The following is a 12,465-nucleotide window of genomic DNA, read 5'->3' on the forward strand; positions in this document are numbered from 1 at the left end:
GCTGCCCCCCCAACCCTGTATCTTAAGATGGAAGTTTAAGTTATTGATTTGAATATTTTTCCTTTTTAAATACCATCATTTATAACTATAAATGTCCCACTAAACCCTGCTTTAGCTGCATTCTATAAATTTTGGTATATTATGTCTTCATTTTTACTCCTTTCAAAGTATTTTCCAATTTCCCTTGTGATTTCTTCATTGACCAACTGATTACTTAGAAGTAATTAATTTCTAAATATTTGTGAATTCCCTCAATTTCTTTTTGTTACTGATTTCAAATTTCATTCCATTGTAGTTGGAGACTACACATTGTATGATTTTAGTCTTTTTAAATTTATTGGAGCTTATTTTATGTCCTAACATTGAGAATGTTCCATGTGCACTTATGGAGAATGCTGTTGTTGGGTGGAGTATTCTATGGATGTGTTTGGTTGGTTGGTTTATAGTATTGATCAAGTATTTGATTTCCTTGTTGATTTCTATATAGTTGTCTATCCGTTGTGGAAAGTGGGGTATTGAAATCTCTCAACTATTATCATTGAATTTCTGTTTTTCACTTCACTTACGTCAGCTTTTGCTTTGTATATTTTGGGCTTTGTTTTTGGGTACATATTAATATTCCTGACCCATTGGGTGTTACATCGGTTATAAAATGCCCCTCTTTATCTCTAGTAACATACTTAGTCTATTTTGTCTAATATTGGTCTGACCACTCTAGTTTTCTTATGGTTGCTGTTGTATATCTTTTTTTTTCTCTTTTTGAGAAAGAGAATATGAGCAGGGGAGGAGCAGAGAGAGAGAGAGAGAGAGAGAGAGAGAGAGAGAGAATTCCAAGAATTCCACTATCCGTGCAGAGCCTGATATGGGACTTGAACTCACAAACCATGAGGTCATGACTTGAGCCGAAATCATGACAATATAAATGTATGTTAATTCTGCTTTCTTCTCTTAATTTAAAAAATTGTTTAAAAACCAGTTGTATAGAACAGTATGTATATAATTATATTGTTGGGCCTATACCATTAAAATAATATATTTGTGAATAACAACAGAAAGTGAGTAGGAGTAAAGTTGTATTGCACTAAGGAAATTACCTTAGATGAAATCTCAAATCCATAGGAACAAATGAAGAAAACCAGAAATGGCGAATGCAAAAGTAATGAAACAAATGCTACAAATACATCCTTTGCTCCTTTCTTCTGTCAGTTTCTTTAAAAACCATACAGTTACATTATGTGATAATAACAAGGTATTGTTGGGTTTCTAATATATCTAGATACAATATATAGAACAATAATAGCACAAAAATAAAAGTGAGAGGAAAATGAGCTAAATAGGAGAAATGTTTCTTTTTTTTTTTTTTTTTTTTAAATTTTTTTTTCAACGTTTTTATTTTTTATTTTTGGGACAGAGAGAGACAGAGCATGAACGGGGGAGGGGCAGAGAGAGAGGGAGACACAGAATCGGAAACAGGCTCCAGGCTCCGAGCCATCAGCCCAGAGCCTGACGCGGGGCTCGAACTCACGGAGTGCGAGATCGTGACCTGGCTGAAGTCGGACGCTTAACCGACTGCGCCACCCAGGCGCCCCAGGAGAAATGTTTCTATATCTCACCCAAATAAGTTAATACAGATGTGAAATAAATTCTAATACGATATATATTGCAAACTCTATTGTAGCCTATAGAACCTCTAAATATATGTATTGAAAAATTATAAAGAAATTTAAGTGTTACACTAGAAAATATTCACTTAATGCAGATGAAATCAGGGGAAAAAAAGAGAGAAACAAAAAGGAGAGGAAATATACAGCAACAAAAATAAATGGCACACCTAAACCCAACTATATATCATGCAATGTGAATGGTCTAAATAATTCAATCAAAAGGCAAAAATGTCTGGGCTCCTGGGTGGCTCAGTCAGCCACTATTTCTTTGAATGTTTTTCTGTTTCTTTACCTCTCTCTCTTTATGTTTCTCTTGTTCTCCCTCTCTGGTACTCACATGATGCCCATGTTGTGGTGCCTGTCAGTGTTCCACATTTCTCTGAGGCTCTGTTCATTTTTCTTTATTCTTTTTTCCTCTCCTTTCTTTGGATTTAATAATCTGTTGATCTATCTTCAAGTTCACTGATCTTTCTTCTACTTACTCAGTTTCACTGTCAAACCCCTCTAGTGAATTTTTTGTTATTGTGTTTTTTAACTACAGAAGTTATTTTTTATGGTACCTATCTCTCTAGGGATAGTCTCTATTTGGTGATCTCATCATACCTTCCTTTGCTTTTTTAAGATGGTTCCCTTTTGTCTTTTGAACAAATATATAATGTTTACTTTGAAGTTTCTGTTGTTAGATCTAACATCTAGTCTCTCTCGTGGGTGGTTTCTGTTGCTTTGCCTTTTTTTCCTGTGTGTCACACTTTTCTTTTTTTTTTTTTGCATGTACTGTAATTTGCTGTTCAAAAGTAATATATTGTAGCAACTCTGGGTACTGTCCCTTATTCCCTTGAGTGTATTATTGTTGTTTGGCTAGATTATTTTAGTGAAATCTATTTTCCCTACAATGGGAAGCCTCTGATGTTGCACCTCAGAGGGCACAGCCTTGGTTGTAGCAGGGCTCTCTCTGACTTTCTCTGAATCCTGTTTAGCTGTGCCTCTCTGTTGATAACCATACCTAGCTATTAAGCTCTATTGGTTGCCAGCCAATTGCCCTATTTTTTTCAACAATGCCCTAGAGCCTAGCTTGCTCCACAGTCTGATCCAATTAAATTTAGGCTCCTTTACTGGTTAATTTTTTAGGTTTATTGTTACACGTTTGTTCTGACATCAAGAAGACCCTTCTTAGTTATCTCTTTATCTGGTTCTCTCTGGTAAACTAGAGCTAGGCCTGTTGCCTATCTTGTATGGGTCATGAAGCTACCATCCTTCTTTTAATTGTTTATTGTATTTGAGAGTGCTCTTACCTTTGAGTTTGCCCATGCTGTGTTGAAATAAAGTCAGCTTCTCTGGGGAGATATTACTTCTCTCTGGGCAATATCCCTGCTTTAGGAGTGGGGTACTAGGCATGGGTGGTAGCCTTTGATCTTACCTGCTTACCTCTCCCAGCGTGGAATAACTCCTACAAAATAACTAGGGTGAAGGACACTGGGGTCCAGATATTTTTAGTGTTCCATCCCTGAGGTGTAGAGCCTTCCTTTTATGAGTAGAGATGAGTAAAAGAAGAAGCCTGGAAACTTTTGGATACACTTATCTCAAATTTGTCCTCTGTTGTATGCAGCTCATTGTGGGGGAGATCAGAAATGCTGGTGGCCTGCTCCTTCCAGGAAGATACCATAGCCTCAACTGGGAGCTTGGGAGAGGAAGAGGCCCTGTGTTGACCACACTGCCTGATGTGAGAAGGAAAAGGGAGCAAGTCATGGTTCAGATGCCACAGATTCTTGCTGTTCTTACTGAGTTTTAGTAAATCCTCTTTAATAATGGTGTAGTCATTTTCTGTATGCCTTCAGGCAATTTCCAAAGACTCTAAATGATGTTTGTTTTTTTTTTTAATTTTTTTTTTAACTTTAATTTTTTTTCAACGTTTTTTATTTATTTTTGGGACAGAGAGAGACAGAGCATGAACGGGGGAGGGGCAGAGAGAGAGGGAGACACAGAATCGGAAACAGGCTCCAGGCTCCGAGCCATCAGCCCAGAGCCTGACGTGGGGCTCGAACTCACGGACCGCGAGATCGTGACCTGGCTGAAGTCGGACGCTTAACCGACTGCGCCACCCAGGCACCCCTCTAAATGATGTTTTTAAAAATAATTTTCACCAATTATGCTTGCTTTGCTAGGGGGCAGGTTTGTTGAGCTCTTGATGCTCCCATTCCAGAAATGGAACATCAGCTGTGAATATTCTCGTTTGTGCCTCCTACTGACATGGACAAGAATTTCTTTAGATTAGAAATACTACTGGGTTAGAGAGTACAAATGGGAATCAGTTTGGCACAATCATGTAAAGTTGAACAAAGCAATTCTACCATGTTACATTACCAATCATCAGGATGTTAGAGTTCTTGTTGCTGCACATCTAACACTTAATGTTGTCTTTGGACTTCTTAATTTTTGCCCATCTAGGTAGATATAAAGTGATATCTCACTGTGGTCTTAGTTTACCTTTCCCTGTCATTGGCATCTGTGTTTTGTTCATTTTTGTTATTCATTCTTCAAACATAAGTGAACTAAATTTTTTTTTTTTTCCGTTTGATAGTTTGTTTTTTTGCTTGGTAGTGTCTTTTGGTAAACAAAAGTTTTTTTTGGTATAGTAGAATGTGTCAAATTTATTTAAGAAAGTCTCCCTATCCCAAGTTCAGAAAGATAATTTTGTATATTATCTAAGAGTTTCAAAGGTTTTACTTTTTGCCTTTGTATTCTTAATGCCCTAGGGGTTTTGTGTGTGGTATGACACTTTTAATCTTTTCCATGTAAATAACTAATTGACCCAACCTTGCTTATTGAGTGGTGTGCTCTTTTCCTCACTAATATGCAGTGCCTCTTAGGAAAATTTGATATGACATATCTGCCTGAGCCTATTTTGGAATTCTCTAATTTATTCCATTGGTCACTTTGTGTAGTCTGGTGCCATTACCATATCATCTTACTTACTGTAGTTTTACAGTTTGAAGTCATGAAGAAAAAGTGTTTTGGCTTCTTCAAGAGTATGGGCCATAGGCTTGGACTTGTAATATTTTAAGTAGCTTTGAGTGAAAACATTTTTCCATATTATTTATGGCAATTAGTGTACATAGAATTTAGTGTGTACTAATCATTTGTTCAGACATTTTACAATATTGAAAGAAATGGTCAGAACACAAAATATATGATGCTTATGTTTTATTTATTGGCTTAGAGGTCATGGTTTTTTTCTTTTAATTCTAGGAACAGTTTTAATCAAAAGTAACAGTGGCCAGTTGATGTTGGTATCTCCTCAGCAAGCTGTGACAAGAGCAGAGACCACTACTAACATAACTTCAAGGCCAGCTATACCAACGAATACTCATACGGTCAAAATCTGTACAGTGCCGGTAATATACCTTAGGGTTTTGGTTTTTTTTTTTTATTCTTGGTTTTCTAGCTGGTATCTTCATGTAAATATATGTGTATTTGTGAATAAAAATAATAGGTGATTCTGCTCAACTTTTTGAATTGAACCACTTTCTTTGTGTTAATCAAGATGTTTGGTTTTGTCACTTGGTAATTGCTAAAATTATAATGATTCAGTCTTCATACTCAAAGATTTTTATTTCTCAGGGGAATGTTAAAAGGGCTTTTTGCATGTCTAAATGGAAAGAAAATATGCTTCAATTTTAATTTGTGGTAAGACATTAACAGTACAGTTTTATACTATTCATTTGTATCTGTATCTTATAGGAATGACTTCTTAAGAAGTCCGAAATAGTTCATTAACTTAGCGTTGTTAGAAAATGGTTTATTTTACATACATGGTAATCTTTTTAGGTAACTAACTGAAGCTTATCTTGTGTGGCAGAGGTAAAAAAAAAAAAAAAAATATATATATATATATATATATATATATATATATATATATATATATGTATCATAGCATCTTTTGCTGGTAAAATAAAAAATGCTGAATGTAGTATAGCATTTTCTTGATGAGTCAGGTTCATCCTAATGAAAGATCGCATAGTGTTCTGTGGTAATATCCTCCGGCAGTCTGTCTGCCACCCTCACCCCCCATTTTGTGCTCTCCTCTAATATTTGATTCTAGGTTCTCATTTTCTATGTTACTGTATCTTTCAATGATAGCTGCTCCTTCCCTCTTTTTTCTTTTCTTCTCTTTTCTTTTTCCTTTCCTTTCCTTTCCTTTCCTTTCCTTTCCTTTCCTTTCCTTTCTGTTCTTTTTTTTTTGAGAAAGAGAGCACAAGTGGGGAAAGGGCAGAGAGAGAGGGAGAAACAGAATCTGAATCAGGCTCCAGGCTCCAATCTGTCAGCACAGAGCCCTACGTGGGTCTTGAATTCACAAACTGTGAGATCATAACCTGAGCAGAAGTCAGATGCTTAACCTACTGAGCCACCTAGGTGCCCCTGCTCCTTTCTTTTCTAGTTTGCTTTGAGTTTCTAACTGCTGTGAGTTGAGAAGATAGATTAGCAGACTATTTTAATAATGTTAAATAAGAATCCATATGTTTTTGGGGTGCCTGAGTGGCTCTGCTCTGTTGGTTAAGCAACCAACTCTCAGTTCCGGCACAGGTCAGGAAATTGATCTCAGGGTCATGAAATTGAGCCCAGAGCCCAGTGCTAGGCTCCCCACTGGGCGTGGAGGCTGCTTAAGATTCTTTCTTTTGGGGCACCTGGGTGGCTAAGTCCGTTAAGTGTCTGACTTTGGCTCAGGTTATGATGTCATGGTTTGTGAGTTTGAGTCCCACATCAGGCTCTGTGCTGACAGCTCAGAGCCTGGAGCCTGCTTTAGGTTCTGTTTCTCTCTCTTTGCCCCTCCCTTGCTCTCTGTCTGTCTCTCTCAAAAATAAATAAACATTAAAAATTAAAAAAAAAAAAAAAAGATTCTTTCTTTCTGCCCCTTCCCAACTTGTGTTCTCTCTTAACAAAAAAAACAAAAAAAACCCAACTATATGTTTTCTGTATGAGCCAAAGAGTAAAGTTTAAGATTTTAATGCTAAAAAACTGTGATATTGCTAAATCAGTTGCCTCCTTTAGGAGTATGAAGTAGTGTCAGTTGGCCAGTTGACCAGTTAGGTTCGCAGTGGAGAATATGCTTAAAACCTATAAGGCTATATAAAGCCAGTTATAACAACGGAGTTTGCTGTGGTGAAGTGTTTTAATTTTTTTTTAATATTTATTTATTTGAGAGAGAGAGAGCATGTGTGCGCACAAGTGGGGAAGAGCCAGAGAGACAGGGCAGAAGATCCAAAGCAGGCTCTGAGCTGTCAGCACAGAGCCCGACGTGGGGCTCAAACTCCTGAACCGTGAGATCACGACCTGAGCCAAAGTTGGACATTTAACTGACTGAGCCATCCAGGCACTCCGAAGTGGTTTAATGTTTAATGTTCACCATAGTACTGATTGATTTAAAATTACTAATGCTGATGATTCTGTTATCTCTCTCCCCTCCCCCTCTCACCCCCTTAGAATTCTGGTTCACAGTTAGTTAAGAAAGTGGCAGTGGCACCTGTTAAAAAGTTGGCACAAATAGGAACTACTGTGGTAACCACGGTTCCAAAGCCTTCCTCAGTACAGGTAAGTTGTGACTGACTTGTGACCATGTGTGCACTGCTTATTCTCTCATCTTTATTTAGTTGTTTCCTGCTAGATATGTAGGTTGTCACAACAACCGTGTAACCTTGAGCAATTCAGTGATATTTGGTGACACCAAAGTGGGTGGGAACGGTTGGAGGTGTAGAAACACAGGATAAACATGGTGTGTGCTCTTGGAATATTAATTTTACTTGAATGTATTAAATTAATACAAATGCACCCAATAGCCATGTGTGATAGTGTTTAGAAGCAGGAGCTAGGACATCCCCTTTGGTGTAGGGGATACTTATTAGTTATTGATACTTGTGGAAGGGAAGGAGAATAAGACTTTGAACTAGATGTAGGCCCAGTAAAGACTCCACCAATCAGGTGGGGAACATTGGAGCAAATATGGCTTGTCAGAGTTGTCCTACTATGTGCCAGCTTTGGTCAGCTGGGCCTTAATTCCCACTCTGTGATCAGTCATTGGATGTCAGTTCCACAGGGACAGTTGTGCTATTGGGCAAGATAATTCTCTGTAGTTGAGGCAAACCCTGAAAGAACTGACAGCTGTAGCCTATGTAATAGCATTCCCAACAGCTGGGACAACACAGATGTCCTTGTGATGGTATTGCAAAGTTTACTCCTTGTATCACTGGTATCTACTTCCTTATACATTGTTAGAGACCAGATCTTTTGGAATTCCATTGGGTTTCTTCCTTGGGGAAACAAAGAAGAGGAGGTTATAGGATGAACTGCAGTCCTCACTGCTGTGGCTGATACTCATCATCTCCCTCCTTTACTATCCTATCCATTCTAGATTCCCTTCATTCTCAACTAATAACTCTACTGGTCTTGGTAGCTTAACTGGTAGTGGGACCAGATTTTCATCCCTGAGGGATCTGAGGTCTTAATCACTATGCTCTTTTGAGGCAAGAGTTGCTGTACTTGTCCATTTATCATTACAATTGGGCAAGGAAATACCAACAGGCACTTAAGTAGATCCCTTGGATTCACCACACATACTCCTCTCAGTCTGCATTGTAAGATAGCAACCCTACCTATTCCAGATGTCAGGTCACTTACCCTTGTCATGATAAGCTCCTTACTGATGTTCCCTGGACATAAGGAACCTGAGGTGCCCAGGAGGCAGGCATGGTGTCTAGTTTATGGGAACTCTTGTTGTGTCCTCTGGTGAAAGTGTGCCCCCTGTGGGCAAACATGGGAAGCACATGGTCCCCCAGCATGTCTTTGGGAGTCATAAGTGGTTCCATTCATCCCTTTACTTCTTGATTCCTTGATTTTCATGTATTTGTCCTATTGGAGACATAGTACCATAAAGGATTTCTTGATACAGTTAGTACACTTAGTCTTGGGGGATGGAATTCGATCATCATTGAGTATTGCCTCTGAGTTTGCACTTCACCTGTGCCTTCTTCAGGCTGTTCTAATACTTTACTAGGATGCCAGCTTTTAGGTCATGCCCCCCCCCCGCCCCCCCCAGACAATCATAATCAGTGCCAGTGCAGTCTTGCAAAGCATGGAAATACCATGGGCTGGTCTAGAATATCAGAAGTTATGATTGAGTTTGAGATGGTCCATCCATTACTGCAGTGGGATTGTGTAGATAGAGTAAGACTGGGATTGTGTACCTCTCTATGCCTTTTAAGAGTTAGAATTGGCATGGAAGGTGCAGATATCTGGTAAGGTACAGCTAGTAACTATATTAGAAAGAATTATGAAAGACAGATTTTGTACTAGAGACCATTAAACATTGACAAGGAAAGTGGAAATGCCATAAATCCTTCATCTGTTCACAAAAAAATAGTATGCTTTTTCTGAGCTCACATTTCATTGAGCCTTATTTTGCTTCATGAGGGAGAGGAACCCTGAGGTTCCCCAATGAACACTTCCCATTGGTCCTGGAAAGTAATCATAATTACCAGCTAAAGTTTTAGATTATATGTTCTTAAATCAAGTAGTATAAGGAATTAAGGGCAGAGTATAAATCTAGACTCAACTGAATATAGAGTCAGCTGAAGGAAGAGTATTTCATTATTGTATATTGACCTGGAAAAGTTTTTAGACAGTCTCCAAAAAGATTCAGAGAAACTGCATGGTAGTTGTCCTTGAAGAGCAAGACTAAGGCTAGGAATAGGAGGGGGAGTCATTTATATTGTTGCCTTTGAGATCTGCTTATATTTAATAAAATTTTACTAACATAGCTGCAATTTTTTCCCCCACATTTTTATTTAAATTCTAGTTAGTTAACACACAGTGTAATATCTGTTTTAGTAGAATTTAGTGATTCATCACTTACATATAACACCCAGTGCTCAATACAAGTGCCCTCCTTAATACCCATTACCCATTTAGCTCATCCCCCCACCCACCTCCCCTCCAACAACTCTCGGTTTGTTCTCTACCATTGAGTCTCTTGTGGTTTGCTTCCCTCTCTCTTTTTTTTTTCCCTTCCCATAAGCTCACCTATTTTGTTTCTTAAATCCACATATGAGTGAAATCTAATGGTACCTGTCTTTCTCTGACTGACTTATTTCACTTAGCATCCATCCTCTCTAGCTGCATCCACATCATTGAGAATGGCAGGATTTCATTCTTCCAGCCTCTATGTTCTTAAGCATTATTCTCTATTGCTTTGGATGGGGCAATTTGAAATTTTAATCCTTGAGAATTACAATATCAGTAAGAATAATAAACACTCTATCTGTCTAATTTTCAGCAAATGAGATTTTATCTGCACTCTTTTTACAAAGGGGTATATAAAAGTTGAAGATTTAGCTGCAACTTTTAATTTAACCTTTTTTAACATTTCATCATTCATTCTAGTCTTCATCGTTAATCAGGGTTTTTAATTTCTTTCCCATTTTTTTACTCTGTCTTTTCTAATATATGCTTGTCTAATATATGCTCCAGTCTTTCTAAAGTGGGAAATTTTGGTGTACATTTTAATTCACTTATTGGGACTGTTACCAAAGGAATTTTCTTGAAGGAGATTGCAACCTGAATTTTTTGTGTTGTATGCCTTAGTATACAAGTATTTCAACTAAAGTGATGGTGCATTGTTCAGTTTTCTGCATGAATTATAAATACTCTTGTCTTCTGATCCCCCTAAACTTGACTCCTGTTCTGTTACTTTCAGTGTTTGTTTTAAAATAAGATTGTTGCTTTATCTCAATATAGTTGTCTAAGTTTTTAACTGCCTGACTTGTGATTTCTTGTATTAAACTTTTTATCCTGCAGGTGGCGCTAGAATCACACCTCATTTCAATAGAGGGTAGAATAACCAAAATTCTTTTCACTGTGAGAGTAAGATATCACAGTTTGTAATATTTATTATGTTTAATAGTCTAATAAAAGTAGCTTATCTGAATACAAGATGATCAATAGATCTCTCTATACTTAAGCAGAAAATTATAGAATAGGAAATCCTATATTTTCATATAAAGACTATTTCAAATTCTTTTTAGAGAAGTATTAATAATGTTTTTTGAGGACCATATGCTTGGTACTATTTTTCACAAACAACCCTAGGAGAGTAGGTAGGTGTCTATTTTTTTATAGACAGGAGTCAAGGGATTACTTGCTTGAGGACAACACTCAGTAGATGTCAATGAAAAGTAGGTAGGTAGATGAGAATGAAACCCAGATCTGTTAAAGTCCAGAGCTCTTACAGCAGTGTGCCATTGCTTTACACTAGTAGAACATAACATGAAAGCAAAGATGTCAAGATCCATTTGTAGTCTCATAAGTGTGAAATGAGGCACCAGCTGTGATATATATATTATAGTAAATGTATCTAAGTATACACTACTCTTAATTTCAGTCTGTGGCTGTGCCAACAGCCAGTGTTGTCACAGTTACTCCTGGAAAGCCCTTGAATTCTGTAACTACCCTGAAGCCTTCAAATTTGGGAGCATCACCTGCCCTCTCAAATGATCCCAGTCTCAAAGCAGAGAACTCAGCAGCTGCTCAGGCAAATCTTTCTCCGGTAAGCTCTCACTTCCACCTTATGTGAGTACAGCTCTTTACAGATTTTCTTGAATTCTGTTTTTAGCTAACATTTGTGTTTTATGTATATTTCTTTACTTAGGCGATGCTAGAAAATGTGAAGAAGTGTAAGAACTTCCTTGCCATGTTAATAAAACTAGCGTGTAGTGGATCACAGTCCCCAGAAATGGGGCAGAATGTGAAGAAACTGGTGGAACAACTTTTGGTAAGTTAGTATTATGAAAACGTGAGAATTCTTAGAACATGTTTTAAATGGGATGTGTCTTTAAGTGAGGTTTATGTTAGATGGATTTTTTTGACAAGCTATGGTTTGTTTTTTGTTTTTTTGTTTTTTTTGTTTTTAAGTTTATTTTGGGAGAAAGAAAGCATGCAGGGGTTAGGGACAGAGAGAGAGAGAGAGAGAGGGAGAGAATCTCAAGCAGACCACAGAGCTCAAGGTGGGACTCGAACCCATGAACTGTGAGATCATGACCTGAGCCAAAGTCAAGAGCCAGATGTTTAATGAACTGAACCCGCCAGGTGCTTCTGCTTTTGCTTTTTAAGAGCTTTATAATGATAATAAATCTAAGACAAGTAAATCTATTGTATATTATTTTCTGTATGCCTTAACCTAAAAAAAGACCTTGGAGAGAAGGTTGACTATTTGGCCAAGTAAAAAATTGTTACTAGAATTGCAAATGTCAGAAAGAGAGTCTGTAAGTTCAAACAACAAACTTTGTAACCCATGGAAGTAAGTTAATCTTCTTAAGTCTGCCTTTCCTTCTCTTAAAATGAGAAGAGTAATAAATGTGATGACCTTTAGGGCGCCTGGGTGGCTCAGTCAGTTGGGTGTCCCAACTCTTGATTTCAGTTCAGGTCATGATCTCACAGTTCGTGAGATCGAGCTCTACGTTGGGCTCTGTGCTAACAGTGGGGAGCCTGCTTGGGATTCTTTGTCTCCTTCTCTCTCTCTCTTGCCCCTCCCCAACTTGTGTGCACTCTCTGTCTCTCTCTCTCAAAATAAATAAGTAAACATTTAAACAAAATGTGATGATCTTTGACTTACAAGTTCCAAGATGCTGTATTTTTTAGCTGTCAAATTATATGTCATTCATTTTTATATCTTTCAGATAAAATGCTTACATACATTAAAGCAGATGAAAGTGGAAATGAGCAAATATTACATATTATATGCTTAAGAAATATGCTG

The 12,465-nt window shown here is 37.6% G+C and overlaps 1 protein-coding gene across 1 annotated transcript in view; it reads left to right on the plus strand.

Moving 5' to 3' along the window:
- TAF4B (TATA-box binding protein associated factor 4b) overlaps window positions 1-12,465 on the plus strand; it is a 127,233-nt gene that overhangs the window by 9,663 nt on the left and 105,105 nt on the right. Inside the window, exons 2-5 of the mRNA XM_043558506.1 lie at window positions 4,911-5,056; window positions 7,143-7,250; window positions 11,092-11,256; window positions 11,359-11,481. Coding sequence (XP_043414441.1) covers window positions 4,911-5,056; window positions 7,143-7,250; window positions 11,092-11,256; window positions 11,359-11,481 — 542 coding nt within the window. The remainder of the gene's footprint in view (window positions 1-4,910; window positions 5,057-7,142; window positions 7,251-11,091; window positions 11,257-11,358; window positions 11,482-12,465) is intronic.

The sequence above is a fragment of the Prionailurus bengalensis genome, chromosome D3, assembly GCF_016509475.1.
Source record: "Prionailurus bengalensis isolate Pbe53 chromosome D3, Fcat_Pben_1.1_paternal_pri, whole genome shotgun sequence".
NCBI classification, from domain to species: Eukaryota; Metazoa; Chordata; class Mammalia; order Carnivora; family Felidae; genus Prionailurus; species Prionailurus bengalensis.